The 27,046-nt window shown below is 47.6% G+C and overlaps 3 protein-coding genes across 4 annotated transcripts; 2 read left to right on the plus strand and 1 right to left on the minus strand.

Moving 5' to 3' along the window:
- The first annotated feature begins 3,770 nt into the window (after positions 1-3,770).
- On the plus strand, positions 3,771-21,248 carry LOC127002433 (coagulation factor IX-like). 2 transcript variants are annotated; one of them, XM_050868378.1, is made up of 13 exons: positions 3,771-3,961; positions 5,653-5,775; positions 6,231-6,455; positions 15,744-16,082; positions 16,419-16,720; positions 16,936-17,109; positions 17,383-17,533; positions 17,702-17,788; positions 18,318-18,495; positions 18,797-18,904; positions 19,536-19,672; positions 20,227-20,387; positions 20,744-21,248. In XM_050868378.1, exons 3-13 carry the CDS (start codon positions 6,317-6,319, stop codon positions 20,903-20,905), a joined length of 1,938 nt encoding a protein of 645 aa, XP_050724335.1. In that variant the 5' UTR covers positions 3,771-3,961; positions 5,653-5,775; positions 6,231-6,316; the 3' UTR covers positions 20,906-21,248. The 2 variants fall into 2 exon arrangements, with proteins under 2 accessions (XP_050724335.1, XP_050724324.1); XM_050868367.1 differs by lacking the exon at positions 5,653-5,775 and having other exon boundaries at positions 3,772-3,961.
- A 145-nt stretch (positions 21,249-21,393) lies between these two features.
- Positions 21,394-22,280, minus strand: LOC127002438 (uncharacterized). Its single transcript, XM_050868407.1, has 3 exons — positions 22,086-22,280; positions 21,648-21,784; positions 21,394-21,559 (listed from the first exon to the last, which is right to left on the minus strand). Exons 1-3 carry the CDS (start codon positions 22,278-22,280, stop codon positions 21,394-21,396), a joined length of 498 nt encoding a protein of 165 aa, XP_050724364.1.
- Positions 22,281-23,984: 1,704 nt separating this feature from the next.
- On the plus strand, positions 23,985-27,024 carry LOC126998349 (uncharacterized). Its single transcript, XM_050859862.1, has 2 exons — positions 23,985-24,815; positions 24,915-27,024. The coding sequence occupies exons 1-2, from the start codon at positions 23,985-23,987 to the stop codon at positions 25,179-25,181; spliced, it is 1,098 nt and encodes a 365-aa protein (XP_050715819.1). The 3' UTR covers positions 25,182-27,024.
- Positions 27,025-27,046: the final 22 nt, after the last annotated feature.

Here is a 27,046-nt window from a genome sequence, read left to right on the forward strand (position 1 = left end):
GAGTTCCATTATGAATAGCAATTTCCATGTAGTTTACCTCCATTCATCAGTAAACTCAGCCGTCAAAGAACTTATCAAATCAATTAACCACTCGCTCAATTAATATATCAATCATCCCGGCAGTCATTCAGCCAATTAGACTTTCAGGTAAATTAGGTCGGTTACCACATCATCGATTTAAACAGTTACACTTATGTTTGATAATAGAGGAAATAGGGAAGAGAGTATGGTGCGGGCTGTTCCTTACATGTGACACTCAAATAACTACTATCATCGTAGGGCGATCTCTAAAAGCCACTCAAAACCACGACAATCTTACCGCGTTCTCTGTTTCCCCCGTTTTCCTCTGCATACATTCGCCCTTCTGATCCTAACGTGAGTAAACATAATCATCATGCCGCCTCACACCCTTGTTCCAGCGATACGCATCTTGCACTTTTATTTACAAGTGGTATCCAGTTTCTTGTCCTCGAGGGATTCCCGGCGCGAGCAATATTTAGCGATGTCCGACAAAGCTGATTGTATATTATTAACCTATAATTTAAACGGAGTTATGCAACAGCGTAATTAGATATCAGGTTTCCCTTTGCCGAGCTGGAAGGAAGAGTGGGGAAAGGGTGAAGGGCATTAGAGAGAGAGGAACATGTGGTGGGGTAGGTGGTGGCGGTGGTCGTGGTGGCAGAAAAGGTTAGATAGGAAGTGTGGTGAGGGATCGGTAGCGTCGGAAGAATGTGACTCGCGCGTGATAGTGGTAGGATAGGTAGTGCGTGGAGGAGTAAAAGGATAGGGATAAAGGCAAGTTCGATGTGTAGGAGAACAAGGATAAAGGAAGAATATGATTGGCTCGTGATGATGGCAGGATAGGTAGTGCGTGAAGATGTAAGAGATTAAGAATAAAAACAAGTAGTGGGGTTTGTGATGCCGTGAAGTGTGGTGAGTTTGCGGTAATGTCGAGAGAGTATGATGATATACCTGGTTATAACAGACTACCAGATTGTGCGGTGGGCGAGTAAAATTATATGGATTATAGCACGCAAGTATAGTGACGGTGGTGACGGAAGAGGGAAAATAGTGGCAGACTGGCGTTCAGGGTGGAAAAAAGTATACGTAGTGGTGGGCAAAAGGTGTATGTACGAGTATATATAACTAAGAAGGCAGGTAGGCAGGGAGCAAGGAGTCGGGAGTGTTGGTTTGTTGTGTGGACAGGAGGAAAGGGAGAGGAGAGCAACGGGAGAGAGGCGGAAGAGTAACGTTGGAGGTGGGATAAGAGTGTGTGTGAGTGTGTGTGGAAGGTAGTGGCGAGGCGGTGGAACGAGAACAGCAGGCAAGGCAGGTGGTGGGCGGATGTTTGAATAAGGAAGGATAAGGAAGGGAGCGGTATAGGTCACAGGGTAGAACCGTAACGTCGTCTTTCATCCTCCGACTCACTCATAAAATTTCATAAAAACTCAAGGAAAACAGAAAGCGTAACTGTGGCACCCCGGCGGGACAAAAGCTTGAATCGTCCTTTTTTTGTTTTTTGCCCCACCGCCACGGCCCACAGCAGCACCTTTCCTAACCGTTGCCCACATACGGTGCTGGCAGTGTGGTGACAAACCTATCTGTGGCTGGAGGGAACAAGTTAAAGACACGTATTATAAACAAAATACCGTAATCTCTGTTGGAGCGTGGTGAACGTTGTCATGAGAGAGAGAGAGAGAGAGAGAGAGAGAGAGAGAGAGAGAGAGAGAGAGAGAGAGAGAGAGAGAGAGAGAGAAAGGTCACTTTTTCCACTGCTACATAAAAGATAGACGAGAAAGGGGCAGGTGAGCTCCGGTGTGGCGTCTAGTCCGGAAGAAGGGAAAACCCATCTTCTTTGCGTGCTACACTGTTAACATCTTCATCTTTCACTAAATAAGTAAATGCGATCTATCGGTTTGTTTAGCAAGTATTAAATTTCCGACTTTTCATCCTACCTCGCAAATTGTTCGTTAATTAAAGTAAGTCAGAATGCTCGGAAAGTTGAGAAGGTAACTTGTTGGCAACATGAACATCATGGTCAGCCCTGTGTCCCGACAACGCCTTTTCTTTTTAATCTTGACACTTGAGAGCGTACGATCAAAGCCCGTAGACTTACACAATTCTGCCTCACAGTCATCGATCGATCCGGGCTGGGGATGGCAGACACCACACACAGACTGGGGACAGTGATCTAAGTGACGTGCAGACATCATTTCGTATGTAGACTAACAGCTTTGAAAACTAAGGCATCTTCAACCATGGATACAATCTTTACATTGTCTATGAAGTGGGCCAAGATATGGAATACTTCGAGCCTACATAAAGACACTATATAACGTTTGGTCCCCTCGTCTAGATATAATTTAAAAACAATCTAGGTTAATATTTGTTATCCTTTAGAATTTAGACGCAAGTTGTGAAAGAGTTCTCCCTAAGCCTTATCAAATCAACGTTCTGCTCAACTTTGGGATAGCTTTCTTAAAACGGACTCTCCTTTTAGCCTTCCTCCTGCTTCGGTTCCTCGCCAATAGGGGGATACTTTCTTACTTAATAGCGTAGCCAATCATTTTAGCTTCACCTACGTCGCTGTTCAAGGAAACTCTGGGATCATTGCCACTATCCCTCTCCGCAATAGCAAAACTTTCCTTCACTTTCTATCCTAAACACATCTACCACTAAAGGGAACTCATCTCAAGGCAACGCCTGCAATAGACCGCACCCTCCTCTCCTTCTCCCCTACATAATCGATACTATCAAGGCTACCCCTCTAACAAAACCTTCACTGTAGCCTTTCCTGTACCCGTTTTCTACGACTAAAGGGCACTTGTCACACGCTGGACCTAAGCTTCCTCTTTCTCTAAGTTCCCCCCCTCACCACTTCCCCGTCTCCGGCGCTTTTGTAAATAATAACCTTGTCCCACATTACACTTTCCCCAATACCGTCGCGTCTGCACCTCGCCTTCTCTAGTTTTCTCTCCTGGAAGTGTTAATGACGTTCTTCTTAACCTTCACTGACTAATTATATGTTCAGGCTCTTAATTAAGCTTTCTATCGGGTTTCTGTGAGGCTAACATGTTCTTTTCTTCCTCCGTTCTTCCTCATGTTGTTGTTATCCCTTCCAGTGCTTGGTTATATAAGGCAGACCATAGAAAACTGCTTCGTCCACTTATATAATAATTTTTTGCTACCTGTTTTTGTGCTTATGCCTTTTGCGTCCATGTGTGTGTGTGTGTGTGTGTGTGTGTGTGTGTGTCAGATAGATAGATAGATACAAAGACAGAGTACTAGACACATAGGTAAGAACGCTGCGAGACACGTGGCGATGCGAGATCAGATTACTCAATTTTCCGCCCGAAGACTTTTCATCCGGAGAAGGTCAGCGGTCGGGCCCCCTGGCAGCCACTCCGTCTCCTAAACCAATGGCGTGACTTCAGCTTCACCTCTCGCTCGCTGCACCTCTGACGTAACACTAACACGCGAAGGCTCTCCCCCCCCATAAACACACAGAACCAATCAGTCAAGGCATAAAAAGTTAAATATTAAGCGTTCAAACATCCCCCGGCAGCGAAGGGAACTCAAGCAATGCGGTCAGTTGTATCACACACTAAACACACTCTTACTTTCCTTCAACTTGACCCAATATTTGAGTTTCTCGGAAGACCGCAAGTACGGTTCAAGGATATGCAGGTGTAGGAATCCCCGAATGTCAAGTGCACGGGCTACCTGGCAGACATCAAACCGAACGTGGTGGTGGGAGGAGGAGTCGCAGGGTCACTTAAGGAACATTCCTACCCCTGTTGCTGTTCCTGTTGCTGTCGCGCCTCAGGTAGTTGAGAGCCGCACTTGCTGCCACGCGGAGGCTGTCTCGCTCCTCTCTCTCCAACCCGCATAGTCACCCTGAAGAGCGGCTCGCACGCATCGCCTCCTCTCTGGTCAGCTCGGGGGCTTTTTCGAATACGGAGTGAGTGTTTCGAAGTGGGATAAGTGCCCTTTCTTCTCTTTGTGTCTTGTTTACTCGTTGTGATGTGGGGATACAGCAACCTCCAAGGGGATTAGCATCGGTTTGACCTGCATTTTGCTTGCACCCCGGAAGGACGTGAGTGATTTTGAGCTCTTGGTGTGCCTTTGAGAGCCAAGTGAGTGTGTTCTCGATGTGGCAGCGGCAACAGGAGCTTCCCCGAGTGTTGATGTGAGGCTCACGGGATTTGTTCGGTGTTCTTCAAGGTGATGATGGCAAGCGACTTTAGATGAGAACAGTGCGTCCCATGTATGTGTGTATGGAGGGGGGGGGGGGGTCATGGATAAATTAACTATTTGAAAAACAATGCTGCAACACTCAAGGGTTGGTCTTTGGTTGTCAATTATGAAAAGGAGTGTGGAGAAGACGCGATACCGTAGTCCATGCAGGATTCACCCCTGTATATCCTATGCTAAGGACTCTAGCGAACGTACACAAACGTCTGCAAGCGTAGCAATATCCTTTTAAATGCTTCTTTCACTTCCGCCAAGAGTAACAAAAGACAATGGGACCAGGATCCGTCAGAGGAAGGAGTTATTTTTTTTTCATATCTTTTACCTTCACCCATCATAACATTGATCTTAGTTCCACTTTATTGTGAAAAAAAACAGAGCCTATAGGAAGGGAAGTCCATGTGTTGGGCAACGTTATAGGGTCTCGGAGAGATTTGAAAGTATTATCCTTAACCTAGATGACTTTTTTCTGTGGACCTCAAGGCCTAGAATCGGCAGTGACCCATCTCGCAACTCGCGACAGGGAGACGCTCGGCACCACCCCCTTCCTCTCCTGAAGGGGTTTTCCCAATAATGACAATACAGTCATACTTAACGTCATACATCAGCAAACAGAATGAGTTGCATTAATGTGCGACTCTCGGAGGTGCACGCGTCCTTCAACGTAAAGCTCTTCGACTGGTTGCATCGCCCTGACTGACTTCTTTCGGAGCTGTGGACGTGGAGTGAGAGATGCACTTGATACAACACGCCTCCCTGGACACATTGGATGGAACCCTTTATTGTTTTAAGTAGCAGTCCTGTGTTGTGGAGGCTGTAAGGCGTTCCAGCGACGAGTGACATGGAATACTCAATGCTTGAAAGGGAAGGATACAGCACGACTCCTCATCGGGGGTTTAAAACTCAAGTAGTGATCCTCCCGTAGCCCCGCTGTGGCCATATGACCTTTGCTAATCGGGCCGCGGTGGTTTGGACTTGACCCTCGCTGGCATGAATCCCCGTCGGCCCTCCTGTTGCTACTCTCGTGGATATAGGACGCGCTCCGCCACCTGCCGTGTGTGCCGCTGTATTGGGCCGCGGGAATCCCGGTGAGGCGTGATGCACATACTAAAGACGTTGAAAAGAGTCTCCTTCGGCTGTGAGGTTGCGGGGCTCGTGTGTTGGTGGAGTGCAAGACCTTATAGTAGCATATTACCGAGATCGTGTGGGTGTCTAGGAAAAAGCTTAATGCATTATAACTACTAGCATTATTATCATTACTCATTGGTGACTGAAACCTACTACTTATCTTTTCCATTTTACGTAGGTAGGTATGTTTTCCTTCTGCAACACACACTCAACTCTGTGTTCTACGTATTTGCTCTCTCTGTTCTTCAAAATACCGTTTATTCATACTCTCAGGTGAACAAACAAATAACGAAGAGGATTGTCACACGTGTAAAAAAAACTCAAGGATCTTCAGTTTACGTAAGCAAGTGGTAAGGCAGCCCGGCTCATTAAGATTCTACGCGTGCGGATCTTCAGGTTTGGATTAACGCCAATTAAGCAACGATAAAGCAACGACACTTACTACTACTACTACTACTACTACTATTACTACTACTACTACTACTACTACACTACTACCACTACTACTACTACTACTACTACTACTTCACCACTACTACTACTAATACTACTATTACACTACTACTACTACTACTACTACTACTACTACTACTACTACTACTACTACTACTACTACTACTACTACTACTACTACTACTACTACTACTACTATTACTACTACTACTACTACTACTACTACTACTACCACTACTACCCCTGCTACTTCTATTATACATAAAAATAATCTTACACCACCAAATTCAAGAGCAAAATACATATACAAAAAATATATATACAAATCCTAATCAACCGAACTTCAGTAAAAGAAAGTAAGATAACGTTCCTACCACTAACTTATATTCTCCTTTCAGGTTAATCAAGAAAACGAGTTGCGGAAGAAGGAAGTGGGAGAGACGACCACCACCACACCCATTGAGGAACCTGGTGGGTCGTGGCCATGGCGGGGGAAGGACAGCGGCGGTGGCGGTGGGGACACGTGATGGTGGCGGTGGTGGTGGTGGTAGCGGTGACAGGTGACAGCTCATCGGATCTCGCGGAGGGTCCCGAACTGAGGCGCATCAAACGTCAGGAGCGGTGTGAGTAGCAACCAACCTGCCACTTATAGGTGTTTGCTGAATGCCCTCAAGACCAACTCCTTTCCTACTGTCTTCCTACCAAGCTTAACTTATGATGCAAAGCCCACACCACACCTTCACTATACCGTCTTGTTTCCTACGTCCTCAGCCTGTGAATGTAACTCCCAACACCATACACTGAGGATCCTTTTACAGTCATGCTATTTCCCTTACGTAAACTGTGAATAGAACCTCCACACCACACACTGACGAGACTTCTATCTTCTTGCCGTCTGTACATACTCAACTTAAAATACAACCTCCACACCACATACTGACCGCACTTCTATCTCCTTGCTGTCTGTACATACTCAAGATAAAATACAACCTCCACACCACATACTGACCGCACTTCTATCTTCTTACCGTCTGTACATACTCAACTTAAAATACAACCTCCACACCACATACTGACCGCACTTCTATCTCCTTGCCGTCTGTACATACTCAACTTAAAATACAACCTCCACACCACATACTGACCGCACTTCTATCTCCTTGCCGTCTGTACATACTCAACTTAAAATACAACCTCCACACCACACACTGACGAGACTTCTTGTATCAAAGGCTAAATGGAGGTTCCAGTAGCACGAAACAATAAGAGAGAGAGGTAGAGGCAGCTATAGGACAGAGTGACAAGGATTCCATAGCGCAGCGCAAAGGGTAAGGAAGGGAATCTGAACCTTCGTTAAGGGGATGAAGGTTTTAACGAAGGGATTGAGTTTTAGAAGATTATTGAGAGAGAGAGAGAGAGAGAGAGAGAGAGAGAGAGAGAGAGAGAGAGAGAGAGAGAGAGATAATGCTATAGTCCTCCGCGAGTCCTTCTACAAGAGCCACACTGAGTAGGCTATTGAGGCCACGATTCGACCCCGCTGAGCGTATCTCCGTCTGCCTATAATCTCGAACCTTATACTGTGGAGAGAGAGAGAGAGAGAGAGAGAGAGAGAGAGAGAGAGAGAGAGTCCTACAGAGAGAGACCTACAGTTAACAAATATCATCCCTCGCACGGCAAAGAACGAGGACACGAGACACGAGAGACGCCTTAATTAAAGAAGGAGGAAGTGAAGACTCGGGTCAGGGCTTAATCTTCCTACCTGATGGGGATTTCCCGTGACGCCATCCCTCTTGCAGCTCGGGGAAGAGGAAGAAGAGGACAAGAGAGATGACACACATAATAGCGAAAACGTGTTGCAAGGGATGACTGGAGATATGGAAGAGAAAGAGGACTGACCAGGGAAACAGAAACATGAGAGGGAAGAGGAAAGGGGAAATAGGAGGAGGAGGAGGAGGAGCAACCAACCAGCGAGAGGAAGAAGAGGAAACAGGAAAAAAGGAGGAGAGGGAGGAAAGGTAGACGACGAAAACACGAGATTCAGGAGAAGACGAAGAGGAGGAAAAGGAGGAAGATGGGAAGGAGGAGGAGGAGGAGGCAGAAGATGAGACAGCGCGCCGCAAATAATCAAATATGTTGCAAAGAATTAACAGGAGAAGAAACAGAGAGAAGGAAGGATAAAAGAGGAGACAGAGCGGAGGATTACCGGAGATTTGGAGAAAAAAAGGAGGATGGACCGAGGGAAAGAGATAGAGAAAAGGGAAGAGGGAAGGAGGAAAAAGAGGAGACGTAAAGTGAATTGGAGACGGTGCAAAAAATGACGAGAAAGGTGAAGAGAAAAGAGATATATGATTGACCTGAGAAGATGAAGAAATTGAACGAAGTAAACAAAACAAGACTAAGAGGCAAGACGGGAGGATGAAGATGAAAGAGAAAATAAACTAAAGGAGATAAAAGAAAAGCTGAAAGGAGTACAGAGTGAGGAGGAGGAGGAGGAGGAGGAGGAGGAGCCATGAAGGGAGGAACCTGCTATGGACACTGAATAAAAAAAAAAGAGAAAAGAAGAAAGAGTTGGAAGAAGGGAGGAAGTAGGTCGTAGGGAGGAAGAGAGGATGGAGAGAGTGGGAAGCGAAGAGTGCAGAGAGGGAGAAGAACGAGGAAGAAATAAAGGAGAAGAAGAAACAAGAAGAAGGAAGAGAGGGAGGTCTTGCAGAGATGGAAAGAAAGAATATATATGATTAGAAATACGAGAAACAGGAAAAGAAGAGGATGGAGTTGATGATGATAAGGAAAAGGAGATGGAAGAATAAAGAAGGGAGGAGAGGAGACAGCAATAAGGAAGAGATGAATGAAAGTTAAATGATGAAAGAGGAGAAACAGGAGGAAAAGAGGATGATGGTGATAGAGATGAGTAGGAGACGAAGGAAGGAGGAGGTTGAAGATGAGATAGCGCGCCGCGAATAATCAATCTCTGAAGGATATTAGACGGTGGAGGAAGGTGGAGGAGAGGAAGGGGAAGGAGAGGAAGGTGAAGGAGGTGGAACAGTGGAAGTGCACGAGGCAGGGAAGACTGAGATAAAAAAAAAAGATGGCGATGGGAAACGTTGATAACCAGGAATCATGAAAAAAAAATCGTAGCAGACAGGAAGTGAAGAAAATGCATTAGTACCAACAAAAAGTGTAATAGAGGTTAAAAGACAAAAAGAAGAAGACAGGAGAGTTAAAAGACAGGAAGAAGACACTCTATCACACAAACAAATACAGGAACAAAGGATAATTTGGATGAGAGGAGAATGGTGGGGGAATGAGGAATGACCTTAAACGAGGAAACGAGGAGAATGAAGAATGAAGAGGAGGAGGAGAAGGAGAAGGACCAGACGATGTAATAAGTGTGATGTATAAAGGAGACGAAAGAACAGGATGAGGTATGCAGAGAGATACTTATGGAAATGGAGGTGAAGAAAAGATGATGAAAACAGGAAAAGGAAAAGGAAGAAACAGATGGAAATAGAAGGAAGGAGAATTAAGACAAGATAATGCAAGTCAACCACAAGCACAGGGTGAGGTAGATGGCGGGAGAATGGGAAGAAAAAAATGCATGAGAAGGAAGCAATCACGGAAGGACGAAGAGGAGATGCAAAACCCTCGACAGGAAGAAGGAAGAAAAAATAACGAATGAGGAGGAAACGAACAAACAAAAAAAGAAGGAAAGATGCAGAAAAGGTAGAAGAGAATGACGAGGTAAAGGAGGAGGAGGAGGAGGAGGAAACAAAAAAATAGCGTTGGAGGACCCGCATGGCAAAGTGGCGCCTTGCCGAATCACAACCTCTTCTTATGTAAATGACGGGCGACCGACGCGTCATTCCTACCGCCCGAGCCCAGCGACCAACCCTCCTCGCCTTCCCTTTATCAACACCTTCTTTTCCCCTCTATCCCCTGCACCACGCTTGTCCAGAGGGGTACAAATAACACGTATTTAATCCCTGCTGAGGAGATAATAAAGGAGACCCGTTCCATCACGCCGGAAGGTTAAAAACACGATTAGCATGACAGCAGGTGCGCGGGAGTCACACAGAGGCTTATGCAAGTACACACACACCGTCAGCTCGGCACGGAGTTGCACCTCGGTGTGAAAACATGACGCAAACACTGACACACATGCACTGGAGGAGCTAAAGGGTGGGTAAGGAGTGGCCCTATCCTGCCCTCTCTGACCCTGTTGAGTGTTGCCAAGGCCCTGTTAAGCGCTGCCAGCCTGAGGACACGGTATAAGACAGCTAAAGGATATTCCCCGTCTTGTTCTGTCCAGCCGACGCATGGTAACTACTAGATGTTCGAAGGGTGGCTATGTCCTAATCTGCCCTCCCCTGTCCAGTCTCAGAACACGACCCTCAGCAACTACAGGGCATTCGAAGGGTGGCCATGTCCTACCCTGTCCAGATTCAAAACACGCAACACACAAAACTAAGGACGTTCGAAGGGTAGCCACGCCCTGTCCTTTCATCCCTATCCAGCCTCATAACGCAATACGGCAACTACAGGACATTAGAAGGGTGGCCATATCCTACCCTGTCCTCCCCTATCCTGCCTCAATAAACAACGCACGGCAGCTACGGGACATTAGAAGGGTGGCCATATCCTACCCTGTCCTCCCCTATCCAGCCTCAATAAACAACGCACAGCAGCTACGGGACATTAGAAGGATGGCCATGTCCTACTCTGTCCTCCCCTATCCAGCCTCAATAAACAACGCACGGCAGATACAGGACATTGGAAGGGTGGCCATATCCTACCCTGTCCTCCCCTATCCAGCCTCAATGAACAACGCACGGCAGCTACGGGACATTAGAAGGATGGCCATGTCCTACTCTGTCCTCCCCTATCCAGCCTCAATAAACAACGCACAGCAGATACAGGACATTGGAAGGGTGGCCATGTCCTACCCTGTCCTCCCCTATCCAGCCTCAATAAACAACGCACAGCAGATACAGGACATTGGAAGGGTGGCCATGTCCTACCCTGTCCTCCCCTATCCTGCCTCAATAAACAACGCACAGCAGATACAGGACATTGGAAGGGTGGCCATGTCCTACCCTGTCCTCCCCTATCCAGCCTCAATAAACAACGCACAGCAGATACAGGACATTGGAAGGGTGGCCATGTCCTACCCTGTCCTCCCCTATCCAGCCTCAATAAACAACGCACAGCAGATACAGGACATTGGAAGGGTGGCCATGTCCTACCCTGTCCTCCCCTATCCTGCCTCAATGAACAACGCACGGCAACAACAGGACATTAGAAGGGTGGCCATATCCTACCCTGTCCTCCCCTATCCAGCCTCAATAAACAACGCACAGCAGATACAGGACATTGGAAGGGTGGCCATGTCCTACCCTGTCCTCCCCTATCCTGCCTCAATGAACAACGCACGGCAACAACAGGACATTAGAAGGGTGGCCATGTCCTACCCTGTCCTCCCCTATCCAGCCTCAATGAACAACGCACGGCAACAACAGGACATTAGAAGGGTGGCCATGTCCTACCCTGTCCTCCCCTATCCTGCCTCAATGAACAACGCACGGCAACAACAGGACATTAGAAGGGTGGCCATGTCCTACCCTGTCCTCCCCTGTCAGCCTCAGACCCACAGCAGTCGCATGACGTTCGCAGCAACAGGGCGGAACAAACCAACACAACAATTACCATGAGGAAACAGGAAGGACAGAGAGGACAACCAGGCAACGTTCCCTCGTCATAACCTCCATGTCCTTGGCGGCACACAACCTTGAACGGAGCCCACCACCGAGACGGACGACATTCTGGCTCTACCGCAAAGCCCCTAAACATGAGAGGAGGAACCGGGAACTCGACGTTGGTGGATAAGTTGAAGATGATGAATGAGGTGGGGCGGGGAGAGGTACGTGTCTCCTCAAACACATACACTCGCACACAGCATCGCGTCTATCTGTGAGTGGAAGATAACTATGTGGAGATGAGAAAAGAAGGAAAAGAAAGGAAGTCGACGGAAAGAAATCGAGAGAGGAGAGAAAGAGGAAAAAGGAGGGAAGGAAGGAGAGGAAACAGGTCATCGAAAGAGGAGACGAAGAGGAAAAAAGAGGACGAAGGCAGAAAGAAAATGAAGAAGGAGAGGTGGAGGGAAAAGAAGGAAGAGGAAAAACAAAGCAGAAATAAAGAAAATGAAAGAAGAGAGATAAAAGGAGGAACCAGACAGAAAAAAAAGGAGAGGAAGAAGAAAAAGGAGAAGGAAAAAGAGGAACCAGAAAAAAACAAATGAACGACGAGAGATGGAGAGAACCAGAAACACAAAATACGCAAGACCATTAAGAACCTCGCCTCTCTCTCTCTCTCTCTCTCTCTCTCTCTCTCTCTCTCTCTCTCTCTCTCTCTCTCTCTGGTGGTCTTCCCCCGGTGTTTATGCTCCCCCTGTGGATACGTGGTTAAGGAAAGCCACCGAACATTGACCTTGTGTTTATAATGTTTGTGTCGGACGCCCTCGAACAAAAGGAACAGACCGAAGTAAACAAAAAAAATTATAATGTCACTTCCGCTTCACAAACTGCGCCCCGACACTGTATGTACACCGTAACTATATAACCGTGTCTTGCCTTTTCTTTTTTTCTTTCTTTCTTCTTCAGTTATATGATGGAGTAGAGTTGTTGTTTTTTCTTTTCCTCCTTCTTTTACTTCTTTGGCTTTTTGTTCTTCTTCTTCTTCTTCTTCTTCTTCTTCTTCATCTTTTACTTCTTTTCTTCTTGGTCTTTTTCTTCCTCTTTTATCTCTTGTTTTTTTTCTCGTTCAAGTCTTTGCTCTTGTTGTTTTTCTTGTTCTTCGTCTTCTTCCTCTTCTACTTCATCATCATTATCTTCTTCTCCTTCTTCTTCTTCTTCATCCTCTTCTTCTTCTTCCTTCTCCTCTCCTTCGATTACGCATGTCCATCCCAGCATGCCTCTGTTCCATCCCCGGAGGCTTGAATATAATAGCTCCATAAGGTATCCAGGGAGGAGGAGGAGGAGGAGGAGGAGAGGGATGCGCCACACCTTCCGCTGATGAGGGACATAAAACATCCTTCTGACGTTCCAGGGTACTCCTTCGCCTCTTCTTCCTCTTCCTCTTCTTCTTCTTCTTCTTCTGTTTCTTCTTCTTCTTCTTCTTCTTCTTCTTCTTCTTCTTCTTCTTCTATTTCTTCTTCACCTTCTTCTTTTTCTTTTTCACCTTCTTCTTCTTCTTCTTCTTCCTCTTCTTTTTTCACTTCTTCCCTCTCTTAATTTTCTTTCTCTTCGTCTTCTTCATCCTCCCCCTCCCCTTTATTTTTTTTTCTCCTTTTTCAATCCCCACTTCTCCTCCTCCTCCTCCTCCTATCACTAAGCATCATCAAAGTCAATGTACCTACGCCTCAATGGACAAGAATCTCTTCTAATGGTGCCTAATACCACGTCTGGGTTCCCTAATCGCCTTTACATAAGCACTCCGCCGAAGCTCTCTAGTATAGGCTACCAATCAGCTTCACGTAAACACTCTCCTGTCGTCTATAGTTTTCTTTATACATATACTTCAATGGCATCCTACTTCTTTTCCTCTCCATGGTACAAACACTTCGACAACATCCTACTTTCTTTTCCTTCTTCTTCCCTTCCTTTTCCCCATTCTTTTTCCTTATTGCTTATTTTAGAAACACATATGCTTTAATTTATTTCGCTTTCTCTTCCTCTTCCTTCCTCTTTTCATTCTTCTTTTACTTATTCAGCTTCCTCTTCCTCCTCCTCTTACTCTCCATCCTTCCTCGTTCTCGCTCTGCTTTTATTTACTCAGCTTCCTCCTCCTCTTCCTCTATCTCCTCCTTCCATCTTTCTGTCATTCCTCCTCCGTTACCGCTTCTCTTGTAAAAATAGACTGCTCTTTTCTCACCTTCCTCCTCCTCTTTCTCTCCCTCCTTTTCTTCATCCTTCTCCGCTATCGCTTCCTTTGTGAACATACTACAGTTCCATCTATTCAGCCTCTCTGGAATCCTATGATCAGTCTTATGTAAGCAGGTTTCAATCCCCGCAAAGTACGACCCGAAGCCTCCATTGTTATCCTATCGGCTTATGTAAACACGGCGGTATCCTCTTCGTATTCAGACCTTCATCAAACAATTGGCTTCATTCACACACTGTATTGTTAGCGTCGGCTTTATGCAAACACTCCCGTTGTCTATAGTTTGTCTTATATACACACTCGAGAAGACGCTAAGCTATGTCCAAATGGCTTATGCAAACACCGTAAGATGCTTTGAGCGTACTTGGTCGGCGTTCATTTGTTAACACTGTGAACATGAAGACGCTCAAACCCTCGACTTCGTGTACAAACAATTTCCAACTCTTGACCTTGAATGCTCCTTGCCGCGACCCTGAGCGTGGAGGGTGCGAGCGTACACACACACACACACACACACACACACACGGGGAGAATGGATGGAGGTTTTTTTCGGAAGGTTGCCATTGGTGAAGACATCCTTATATGATTCCACGACCCCCCCCCCTTTTCTCTCTCTCTCTCTCTCTCTCTCTCTCTCTCTCTCTCTCTCTCTCTCTCTCTCTCTCTCTCTCTCTCTCTCATTAAAGATAATTACACGTCTCGTCCACCTATTACCTTCACAACACAAGGATGCGGTAATAAGGTGAGAAAGGAGACGAGGAATGAGGAAAAATGAGATGAAGACAAAATACGATGCGTTACCAGGATGAGGAGGAGGAGGAGGAGGGGGAGGAGGAGGAAGGTAAAGAAGCAAAGCCGTGAGAGCAGACTGAAGTAAGGAGGAAGAAGACGAGGCAGTGGTATTGATCACAGAGAATACCTACGCGAAGAAAATGGGAGGATCAAGTAAAAGAAATAGGAGGAAGTGCCTGGAAGCTCCGGGGAAAGGCAAGGATGGAGTGAGTGAGTGGCAGAGCATGACGTGAAGAACAAGCGAGAATCTGACATACAAAACAGGAATGGCGGCGCGGTTGTGAGAAGGGGAACACAGAGCATGGTAGTAGTTTGTGTAGACGCGATGGACGGTACCTAAAACTGCAAGTGAAGAACGCGAAATAACACAAGTAGAAGGAAGAACGACGAGGGGCTAGAAATACAAATAAAAAAGGTGCAGGAAATACCAAGAGATAACAAAGGTAATATGTTCTTCCGATAATAGTTTGCGTAGACGCGATGGACGGTACCTAAAACTGGAGCTGGAAAAAAACGTGAAATAATACAGGTAGAAGGAAGAACGATGAGGTGCAAGAAATACAAAGAAAAGCTGCAGGAAATACCAGTAACATCAAAAGGAAACATAGGACACATTAGTAGTTTGTATAGTCGTGATGTACAGTACCTAAAACTAGCGCTAAAAAATACGTGAAATAATACAGGTAGAAGGAAGAACGATGAGGTGCAAGAAATACAAAGTAAAGGTCCAAGAAATACCAGGAAACAACAAAGGTAAACATGTACTTCCGACCCCGAGGAACAACTGAGACTGTATAGCATTAGGATAAATTTCGTGACTTGCATAACAGGATTAAGAGAGAACAGCGGGATACACAGTTAGGCAAGTTTATAGCCAATCATCATCATCCTTTCTTACCCTGTTATTAGCATAGTGAGGACTTTGTATCACCACCACAGTCACTCCTTGCATCACTACATCAAGATTCTTAAGCATCTCGGCGTCCAAATTCACATATTTGGCAAGGCTTTCGTGGGAGTTTTGACCTATCTTTCGGCCACTCCTCTTGACTCTTTTGTGGGAGCAGTGAGTATAAGCGGGCTTTCCTGAGGGGCATTATGGACGGCCCCAGCCCGCTGGTGGCACAGGCTAATTTTATTTATAGTTGCTTGGCCTAACATAATAGTAAGGCCTGTCCCTTCAACAGTCGGCTTTGGCTTCAATCCCAACCTCTTCGGCGGCCGCCAGCAGAACCTTGGCTCCCTCATCAACTCCTTCCTCGGGGGCGGCAGGAACCCTAACCAGGGCAACCAGGGCAACCGTCCCGGCGGCGACCTGCTGGGCACCATCAACTTCGGCGGCCTGCCCATCCAAGTAACCAACGGCCAGAACGGAGTTGGGATCTCCTTCGGGCCGGGTGGTCAAGGCGGCCAAGGCAATCAAGGCAACCAGGGCGGCCAGGGCAACCAAGGCGGCCAAGGCAATCAAGGCAACCAAGGCGGCCAGGGCAACCAAGGCAACCAAGATGGTCAAGGCGGTCCTGGAGGTGAGGGTTCCTTAATATTGGTATTGTTAAATGACTTAGCGAGACGGTCTTCTTTTATTAGGTTGTCGAAAACCCAAGTTCTCTAAATTAGCCAATGTACACCCCTAGGGCTCGACGGGACTATCCAAGAGGTCGAAAAATGACTGAGGGGTCAAAACGGGGTCGATAAATGGCTGGAGGGTTAATAAGTGGTCGATGAATCACGGGTGATCGATTGTGAGTCAACCAATCTTCACGGATAGAAAGATGAAAAGCTTAAAATTAAAATGCAGAAGTAAAATTAGTTAAAGAATCAGTTATTCAATTATGCTCACGCAATAAACGTTTGGGCCGCAGACTGCAGCATCAACAACGGCGGATGCCAGTACCAGTGCCGCGTCAACCGAAGGGGGAACCCCCGCTGCGTCTGCCCGAACGGCTTCAGGCTCAACCGAGAGGATCGCAGGACGTGCCGCGACGTGAACGAGTGTCGAAGAAACAACGGCGGCTGCAGCGACGTCTGCACCAACACTGAAGGCTCGTACACCTGCGATTGTTCCAATGGGGACCTGCAGGCTGACGGGGTCACCTGCTCCTCCGGCTCCGACGAGCTCATTCTAGCCATGAACTGCGCCGTCAACAATGGTGGCTGTCAGCAGGTACGGTACAGCTCCGTGTCGCTTGATTCTTGTCCCTGAGTCAGTCATTATGAGATGCATCCTCTAAGCAATGCAACGTGAGACTTTATGCTTTCGAGTAGGTATTACTTATATGACAGAAAAGATGATCAGTATACAAGAAGCACGAAGGTAACTGGTTAACCTTTTGTAGAGACACGTAAATGAATGACTAATATTTTCCCTTTTGTGGTCAGTTCTGCTCTCAGACATCCCAGGGAGTCGTCTGCGGATGCCAGAATGGATTCAGCCTTGGGGCGGACAAAACCTCCTGCCAGCAGGTGGACGCGTGCAGCAACAACAACGGGGGATGTGAGGACATCTGCAACAGCACGCCGCGGGGACCCGTGTGCTCGTGCAGCCCAGGCAAGGTGCGAAGACCACTCATAACTTTGTCTGTTTTTTGGTGGACGTCCCAGTTTTGTGTCTTTCTTAGGGATTTCCCTTTGCAATTGATGAACGGTGTAGAGATAATGAGCTGAAGATGACTGATGGAGAGCTACAGATGCCCAATAGTTAACATGAGAAAATCAGTGCGAGAAGCCAAAGGAGTCGTGCTTGGCTCAGCTAAATTATATTCATATTTGTAACTTTGCCGACTGTCGGGCGACAAACACTTCACGCCCTTCCCTCGCCTCCCACAGTTCCTCGCCCAAGACAGACGCTCGTGCCCGGATTTGGACGAGTGTCGCTTCAACAACGCCGGATGTCAGCAGATCTGCGTCAACACCGACGGTTCCTTCAAGTGCCAGTGTCAGAGCGGCTTCGAGTTGGTCAACGGACGGTTCTGCCGGCGTGAGTTTCGGACACAAGCTTGGAGGGGGTGCCGGACAAGAGCTTTCCGCTCAAAGATATCCCGGTGTTACTGGCTTTGTTGTATTTTTTTTTTTTTTTTTTTGTATTTGCATATCTCTTGGCCACTGATGGAGGAATGTTGGACGAGTTAAGTTTGTCTTTTCACAGCCACAGCCCAGACGCCGCGGCCCACAAACCCCACCCCGTCAACGTCTGCACCAATCACCTCAGGCGGCGGCGGTGACGTTAACAGAGGTCAGTCCACCGGCCGTTTTGTCAGGCAGTCGCTCACTTATTCATTCAGTCAGCCGCTCACCAGTCAGTCAGTCGTTAAGTCTTCTGAGGTTACCAAAGGTCATAATGTTGAACACTATCCAATATTCTGATGTTTTGAATTTTGCTAGTGACTTAAAACATGAATTACCCGGTAGGTCATTGTCATGAGCCGTATAAACCTCATGATTCAGAGCATGTAACTGATTTATTGAGATTTCCTTTCAGTTTTTCACACCCCGCCCCTCCCCGCCGCGCCAGCCCCCCATCCAAAGTTCAGTGTACAAGTTAATGGCTACCCCCCCCCTCCCCCCCCCCCAAAAAAAAAAGCACTACCCACGTTACTGCATCTCAAGTAACAGCCACTCACTGCTGTTCATATAAGTAATTACGAAACACATATAACACTTGAAGGAAACAAACATGAAAACTTGAGGTGTACACTAACTCTAAGGTCCAGTCTGCTGGCTCTCTCCTACCTCCATAAATATAGCCATCATATTCTTTGCAGGGTGCGGCGTCAACTCAAAGAAGTCGCTCTTCCATCGCATCGTGGGAGGGAAACCTGCCGACCCCAAGGACTGGCCGTGGATGGCTGCCCTGCTGCGGCGGACGACCAACGCCCAGTACTGCGGCGGCACCCTCATCACCAACCAGCACGTGCTCACGGCTGCCCACTGCCTCAAACCGTACGTACCACCAGCACCGCCACCACCCAGGGTCGCTGAACCATACACGGATATCCTATACATTGCCTTGACCACTCGTAAACCTTGAAATATTTCCTAGTGCTTAGTATTAATGATTTCGGGTCCTGTAACAACAACTTAGGGATGGGTCGTATATATGCTCCCTCTCGTAAAACTTGCGCTTAGTATAGTAAATGTGGCTCCTTAATTAACACTCAAGTGGCTCGTAATTGAAATCGGGTCGTACCTTTGCTCCCCCGTCGTGGCACTGGCGGCACTCAACACTCCCTTCCTTCGGCAGGTTCAGCGCCTCGCAGATCCGTGTGCGGCTGGGCGAGTACCGGTTCGATACTCCCAGCGACAGCGACCACGTTGACTTCGATGTCCTGGACGTCCGCATGCACGAGAGGTAAGTGGTGTTGTGCTTTCTGTTTACTAGTTGGCAACTCACAGCACGTGATATCGTACGAATTATTTCACACTGCCGTACTTTTCGATTATTCATTTACATAAATATCCCTAAATTTACCAGATCATGATTACAGTGAAAGTTCGAAGGTATAATTTTAAGACTTTATATTTACTGATTCAAAATTAAGACTGAAGCAATTAACTTTACATATAGAAATAATGCTTGATGCTAACATGTATTACTAGTTGTATAATCACATTCCGTACTGCCTGGGGGTTGGGATGGCATGTTCCTCCCTTCTCCTTTGTTGTTTACTTGCAACAATAAACTATCAATCAATCAATCACAAACCAAATCTTACTCTTATAACCAGAAAACAAGAAAAAATACATGTAAATATTTAATCATACACTGCCATGACACTACACTATTCAAGTCTTCCATGGCTAACAATCAGTCTAAATCAACGTGCGAAAACCTCAAGACATCCCCCGGAATTCCCCCTCAGCCTCAGCCACACACTTGGGACCCCTTTCCCTAGCTCTAGCTCGGGACCACTGCCGCTACCTTCCCCCTAGCCCATGCAACACTCAGGGGCACCGTCGCTACCTTCCCGTTCCTTCCGCAGATACAATTCAGACACGCAGGAGAACGACATCGCGGTGGTGAAGCTGAACAGACCGGCGACCTTCAGCGACTCGATCTGGCCCGTGTGTCTGCCTCCCGCTGGCGAATTCTACGAGGGACGGAGTGGCTACGTGACAGGTGATCCAGAGGGGACGGGTGGAGTGGAAGGAGAGAGTGTAGGACATGCAGGAAGGAAGAATAAGTTTGTGAAGCATGGTCAGGGAGAGGAGATAACGGGGGAGAAGCAGCACGAAGAGAAATGTTAGAGAAATCGATGGAGAACTGTTTAATAGGGAAAGCAATGGACGAATGAGGTATAGGGACAAGGTGCAATGTAAGTATAGAGCGTGTAGGAAATGCAGGAAGGAAAACAAGTGAAGAAAGGATAGTTAACAGGGAGAGGAGATAACAGTGAACTCTCAGGGGAGGAGCAGCAAGGAGAGTGTTGAGGAGAGACAGTTAGGTGAGGAGAGACTGAAGGAGAACTACTTAAGGAGGAAACAATAGAAGAATGACATTGCAGCGAGAAGGAAGACGACCCAGTTACAGTTATTTGGTGTGTCGCACAGGGAATTTAATGTACGATAATCCAGCTTAATGAGGAAGGGCAGAGAAGAAGGGAATCTACAGGAGAATAGGAGGATGGAAGAGTGTTAAAACGTGTGGGTAACCTCCTTTTGCCTTCACGCCAGGCTGGGGGACGATCCACTTCGGCGGCCCTGTCAGCTCAGTGCTCCAGGAGGTGGTGGTGCCCGTGTGGTCCCGAGACGACTGCTCCAACGCCTACCCCGGCAAGGTGTTCCCCGGCATGATGTGTGCGGGGCTCAAGACTGGCGGCAAGGACTCGTGTCAGGTGAGGCCAAGAACGCGTGACTGAAAGACAATGACTGTGGGGAATCTTGGGCCCGTTTTCTCAGACCCTTTCGACTATCACAACAACCATTTTCAAAGGCTACAAAGATGAGTAGTCCGGTTCTTATGAGTGCTTTTTAAAATTTATAGTGCAGAAGCCTTGTCAAACTATCACTCAGCTCAAAAAACTACCCATGGAAATACTAACACAACCTCTACGAAAGCCTTATCAAATGTGGATGTGTAAGCCCGGAAATGTTTGAGAATATGGATCCAATTGGTTATGCAGCAAAGTAATACGTGTCACTTCAGGCAGCAGAGATATAAACGCTTATCTTCTTGTTTCGTTTCCAACAGGGTGACTCCGGCGGACCCTATCAAGTCCAGGACCCGAGGACCAAGCGGTGGTTCCTGGCGGGCGTGGTGTCGTGGGGCATCCAGTGTGCCAGGCCAGAGAACCCGGGTGTGTACTCCGAGGTGGCGTACTACCTCGGCTGGATCCAGGCCAACGCTGTCTAGTGGCGACCTGGCGACGCTGGAGAGGGGAAGCTGGCATGCAGGATAAAATAAACAGATAAATAAACAAATAAAGCGGGGATACGAGATATGAGGAAAAACTGAAAAACTGGAGCAGGTTTAAACGTGATAAACTTGCCGACAGCCACCTTGAAATGTTACCAACAGACCAACACAGGAAGGTCCAGCAGATGGGTGTTACAGACAGGCGATGAGTCTCGTTCCTGCGAACACGACGCAGCCTAAACTCAGGAATTTTTCATTATTTTGTACTCGCAAATATTTAAGGTTGTTAAAATTTCCGTTGAATACGTTGTTTATCTTTAAAATAAATACGAAATGTGTACTTCGTGTGGCCCTCGTTTACTTCATCCTACCACGAAGGCGTCCCTACGAGGAGATCATGACTACTCCTTTACTTCGCGTTGGGTGGAGCAGAGAAGATGCCGTGTGTGCAGATGTCCCGGCAGGCAGGCAGGGGCGCGGGGTGACTAGACAGAGTTGTTGTTGCTGGGGCCGAAGCAGTGGTCGTAGGGGGTGGCAGCCTCGTACTGTTTGGTGTTGGAGGCGTAGGCGCTCCGCTCACAGAACTGCAACAGCACCACCACGTAGGTCATCAACACGCCGGACAGTTTGACGTGGGTGCGGGCTGACACGCTGCGGCGGGAAGGAGGGAACATCACTCTCTGTGTGTGTGTGTGTGTGTCTGTGTGTGTGTGTGTGTGTGGGTGTGTGTTGCCCTCACCTCCCCATGCCCCAGATCTTGATGGAGGGTGGTGTGGCTTCCAGGCGGTTGGCAAGTTCGGAAAGGACATCGTGCGTGGGTGTGCCTAGCCCCACCTCGTACGCTGCCTCCCTCACGGCGGCCAGAAGACCCTCGCCCTGCAGAACACCGCTTCAAGTCACGATCTTTGTCACCCTCCAGCCCGTACCTCCTCAGTACCTTTTCACAATCGAGTTCATGTATGTTCATGTCCACGCTGCCCCAAGGCTTTTTTTTTAACATTATGACAATCATTTTGAAAAACAAAAAAGCAAGCAGTACCTAAAGTTTGAAAGAAAGAACAAGAAGGAAGATAGAGAAAAATTAATGTACATGGTAAGAACAAAACATCAAAGAAATGCCGAAAAAAAGAAATGATAAGAGGAGGACAGGTAGTGGGTACATATTCATGGCACCCACCGCACAGATGACTGACTGGCCCATCCAACAGTAGTAGTAAGTGCGGCCCATCACCTCGGCGAGCGGCAGCACCGTCACCACCACCACCTCGCCACAGTCACCGCCGTACTCGTTCAGCGACCAGAAGATGAACAAATAGGACAGCGATTGTACCAGCAGGCCCACAAGCCGCATATGCACCCTTCCGCTGAACATCTGTAGACGCCAACACAGGACCAAAGTGATCTTCAGCGAGGGTAATGTTAATAAGCTAATAGGAAAGTCTAGGTGTTGGCGGGCCTAACACCAAGGGAAGGAAGGATACTTTCTAAGGGACTATTATGGGTGGACAGTAATTTTGGAACCAATATTATATTGTCTTGTATATCACTAGAACTATTCAGGAAATAATTTGAGCATGTTTCTGGCGATGATATTTGCCTAGGATGAGATTCTCAACATGCCTACAGTGGCGTATCGCCGAACTGTGTGCACACCATAGCGGACGTACTTTGTTGTAGAGGCTGAGGAGCTCCATCAGGTGGAACCACTGCTCCGTTACCTTCCGCGCGGCCTCCAGCGTCCAGGCGTCTTGGGTTTCTACCTTTTCGGTGAGCTTGACGAAGGCCAGCTGCAGCACCCTGGCGAGGCTGCCCATGTACACGTCCAACGCGGCCGGCACGAAGCTCACCACCAGGATGGACGGGGCGAAGGCGAGCTGCTGCGAGTCGAAGAACAAGACCATAGAGCACACGGCGATCACAAGCGGGTACCCGTAAGTCCACACCACCAGCCGGTAAGCGCTGGTGATCATGGGCACCTTCATGTCGGCGACGAACTCCATGAAGATCAGCAGGTTGTAGCGGTGGTGGATGATCCTAGTGTAGATGTACACGCACAAAAAGAAGCCAAATGCGTAGGGTAACAGCATCACCTTGTACCAGAAGTATCCAGATGCGAATATGGGCACGACAACCGGCAGGATGGATAACAGGCATATGAGGTTTATAACCACCATTGACAAAAAACCCCACCTGCAGATGGTCGGGGCACCGTCTTGGCCGCGGCGCACCAGATGCATCCCCAGGAAGTCGGCAACTCTCAAAATGTGCAAGGTGTGCTTTTCTCCACTCTCCGTTTCGAGAAGGAAGGCCGACGAAAAGCATCGCGAAAACTTTTTGGCCTTATCGCATACTGATTCTTTGTCGCATTTTTCTGCGACAGTATTGTCCTGAGGCGGCAACGCTTCGGTGTTTTTCGTTTTCCGAGAAGGCTCAGTGTTTTTGTCCGGACTGTAGCCGGCCATGATTGTCGGGTAGCGTGTGTGCCGCAGCAGAGTCTGTTCACAAGCTGGATATACTAAGCTTCCCATCCCGCCATCACCACCATTATCACGTTTAATCGACAAAAAACTGCTTCGTGAGAGCTCAGCAAACACTCTCGTGTCCAGTGCACACATGGAACGAGGCTTTTAGTTAGTCATTAAGCGAAGATACATTTCCTCTGTTGAGGGTGAGGTGAAGGTCACAGATGATTACAGCTTACTGGAGAAAACTTTTCTCTACAATCTTGTTGTGGGAACGTTTTATTCAACTGTTCTTTGTTTAACGTCACTGCTTTCAAATGCATGCTATCCGTGAAACTGAACAAGATGAATATTACCTGTGCGATTACGCAATATGTCCTCCTCTGTAACTAAAATGTGCTATCACTAAACATCATGTTATCACGAGTCATCAAGCCGCCGCGCTGCTCCTGATTGCTGGGCTGCTGGCCACGCGGCGGCCCGAGGCGTCAAGTCGCTTGTTGGTGTCCGCGACGACTGTGACGATTCGAATCCCTGCGCAACTCACAGATAAAAAAAAGTGCTCAGTCTCTCGGTGGTAATCGTCCATACCAGACGTCCTTATGTGAGAGACTATGCATCTTAAATTATTTTTCACTCAGTGTTCGACATCAGCAGCGACCATTTGCCGCTCAGTTTTCTCAAAGAAAAACAAACAATGTGAGGATGTCGAGAGCTCCCAGGAGTCAAAAGGCAAGGATCAGAAGGCCTCAGGGACCTCAGAGCAGGATGCGGAGTTGCCCTTCGTTCAAGCCAATTTGTTCATGTTCAGTATCGCCAGCTGTTTCGGCTTCCACAACGTGAGGCGGAGCAGTGGCGGGGCGTGGGAGGTGTCCCGGTGGAGGGTGGTGCCAGTGGTGGTGCACCTCGCCATCTCCGTCGCAGGCTTCCTCGTTGTGATATACTTAATTTTCTTTTGTAACCTGAAATACTATCAGGGTGTCATGATTATGCCGATTACATTTGGAATGTCGTTTTGCATTGGTGAATACATCTCATCTTTCTCAATCAGCAAACACTACATAAAGTACCTCTCGACAATCGAGGCCCAGGACGTGAAGATGAAACCTTACACTAACATGGCCTTCGTTGCAACAGGAACCTTCGTATCATCGACCATATACACGGCTTGCAGTCTCCTCGTCACAAATTTATCACAAGAAAATATTTTCATCCTCATGGTTCCTGTTTTTACAACTACCTATTTACCGACCGTCTTGGACATGCACATGTTCTCCTTCACCCTCATGCTGAAGCAACAGGTGGTCAAGCTGAGACGCCGCATCCGGCGAGTGAACCAGTGGACGAGGGAGGAGGTCAGTGGCGTGGCCCGTCAGTGGCTGCTGCTGTGCAGGCTCTTCAGAATCCATAACAGAGTAAGGCTTCCCTTCTTCCTGTCACGGCAGGTATAGGTGGGTATGTATTGTTAACGAGCGGTGACACATTTTGCTCATTGTGGATGTGTGTCTCTGAAACCCACACTGAGAGTTCTGTGTGGCGCCTAGGTGTTCCGGAAGTCCCTCTACTCCCGCTTGATGATGGCCATGGTGCAGGTGATGGCCTTCACCTTCGCCGCCGTTATGATTGATTTCATGATGGATGAGCTCAAAACGCAGACTTCCCCAACCATAGTGGTTCTGTCTGTCTTGGTGCCCCTCATCTGGACTGATGCACGCTCTCTCGGCCTTTCTCTCAACGGAGAGGTCATCAATCATGCGGTGAGTGTGAACACGCTCCTGTGTACCCCCCTCCCCCCTCTTACATACTCGTAAGCTGAACAATGACTTTGACTGAGTACATTTTCAGTTACGTTGTTCAACAGTGGCCGCGGCTGCATTGTGATTCATCAACACCACGAAATCTATTTTCAGTACGAAAGCGTCTTGGACGAAGCGCGGGTGGTGCTGGTGCGCGACGATCCCTCCCGTCCTGCGCTGCGTGACCTCAGCTGCCTCCTCGCCCGCATGGAGTCCCGCCCGCTGGCCCTGCAGATCTGGGGCCGAGACAAGTGAGTGCCTCGTGCTCAAAAACGATCCACTCATGACCTATGAAGGACGCTAAAACTTGACCTTTGTGTCCTTGATTTATTTCACACCCTTTTTGTGTGTGTGTGTGTGTGTGTTTGTTTGTTCTTAAAGACAAAACTAACGCGTGTCGGTATTCGGCAGCCTGAGCGCCGGTGCCTACGTGCAGAACACCGGCATGGTGCTGACCTACTTGGTGATGGTGGCGCAGATGCAACCAGAGCCAGACCTGAGCACAGGCTTCTCCATATTTGGTTATGAGCTCTTCAATGTACATTCGCTGGTAGAGGACAAAGTCACACCTCTGCCTGCTTCTTAAAACTGACCATTAACAGTGTCACTAGCCCAATTACGAGCAAACCACGTTCCTCCTTCCTCTCAGACTTCCCGCATGTGATTGGTGGGTGCTGGGAAAGACTAAGTTTTCGGTCGTATTATAGGACATTTCGCCGCCCAAGAACACATACTTAACAAGGCTTTCGTGGGAGATGTGGGCATTTACAGGAGTAGTTGTATGACCCTGGTGGTAGTTTGACCTTTCCTCTGTACCGTTAACCTAAAGAAACACTGATTAGAACCCAACTGACCCCCTCTTTGACCTTTAGAAATAGCTGATGTTAGAAGCGAAAGCGTCTTATGATACCGACCTAAATGTTGTGGGGCGTATTTACGATGTTGATTTCAGTGGAGTATAAGCTTAAGACATCCAAAACACATCCCATTGTTCTGTTGAAGGGACCTGTGTAGTGTTTTACTTAGGGCTGTATCCGTAAACATTTGGACGGCCAAGCACACATATTTTACAAGGCTTTCCTAGGAGTTATGGGAATTTCCAGGGGTACTTTTATGGCCCTAGTGGTAGTTTGACCCTTCTTCTGTACCATGAACCTATAAAAACCCTCATTAGAACTCGATTAATCTCCTTTTCGGCCTTTGGAGATAGTTGATGTGAGGGGTGGAAGCCTCTGAGAATACCATCCTTAGTTTTGAATAGTTTAGTCATGGGATTCAAATGGCCAGTGTAGCAGCGTAGTCAGTGCTTACATGTGGGTCCCATTTGTGCAGTTTTCTTTAATACGATTAGTAATGCTTTGGAGATGAATGTATAGGGGCGCGACCTCAACCTACGCGTCTGCAGAAAATCCTTGACTATGTTCTAGCAGTAGAGACAACTTAGCCAGAGACACTAAATCATTTTCTCAGCCAAAATGAATGATTAATGCACACACCACCGTTGCCAGATGATCGTACTCAGAGCACAGTATTTACCGGTTTCTGACGCCTAACTATTGCCGAGAAACATCAAGAATTAACTATTTTAACGATATATATAAATGCATCTTGTTAATGGGGACCAGGAGACAGATTTGGGGTCGGAAGTCGATAAATATAAGAGGCTGAGTACGACAATCTGGCATCGTTGGCACACACACCAAAAAAATATCATTAAACTGTGAAAAAAAAGTTCTTCGCTGATTTTATTGTCCTGCCGCCGCCTCCGTCACGCTGATGCTCTCGAGGTAGTCAGGTGCTGCGTCACGGAGACACGGAAAGGAGACTCAGGGTGATGGTCAGTGGGGGGGGTGAGGGGGGAGGGGGGGGCCGCTACACCA

The sequence above is a fragment of the Eriocheir sinensis genome, chromosome 2 (genome assembly GCF_024679095.1).
Source record: "Eriocheir sinensis breed Jianghai 21 chromosome 2, ASM2467909v1, whole genome shotgun sequence".
NCBI lineage: Eukaryota > Metazoa > Arthropoda > Malacostraca > Decapoda > Varunidae > Eriocheir > Eriocheir sinensis.

Bases quoted from the DNA above. Each gene is read 5' to 3' on its own strand.
- LOC127002433 (XM_050868378.1), top strand. From the start codon at position 6,317: ATGGCGGGGGAAGGACAGCGGCGGTGGCGGTGGGGACACGTGATGGTG. The intron at 17,110-17,382 runs GTGCGAAGACCA...CGCCTCCCACAG, and splicing joins GCTCGTGCAGCCCAGGCAAG to TTCCTCGCCCAAGACAGACG. The intron at 20,388-20,743 runs GTGAGGCCAAGA...CGTTTCCAACAG, and splicing joins GCGGCAAGGACTCGTGTCAG to GGTGACTCCGGCGGACCCTA.
- LOC127002438 (XM_050868407.1), bottom strand. From the start codon at position 22,280: ATGTTCAGCGGAAGGGTGCATATGCGGCTTGTGGGCCTGCTGGTACAA. The intron at 21,785-22,085 runs GTGGGTGCCATG...GGTGTTCTGCAG, and splicing joins GCCAGTCAGTCATCTGTGCG to GGCGAGGGTCTTCTGGCCGC. The intron at 21,560-21,647 runs GTGAGGGCAACA...TTCCCGCCGCAG, and splicing joins AAGATCTGGGGCATGGGGAG to CGTGTCAGCCCGCACCCACG.
- LOC126998349 (XM_050859862.1), top strand. From the start codon at position 23,985: ATGCATCTTAAATTATTTTTCACTCAGTGTTCGACATCAGCAGCGACC. The intron at 24,816-24,914 runs GTATAGGTGGGT...TGTGGCGCCTAG, and splicing joins CCTTCTTCCTGTCACGGCAG to GTGTTCCGGAAGTCCCTCTA.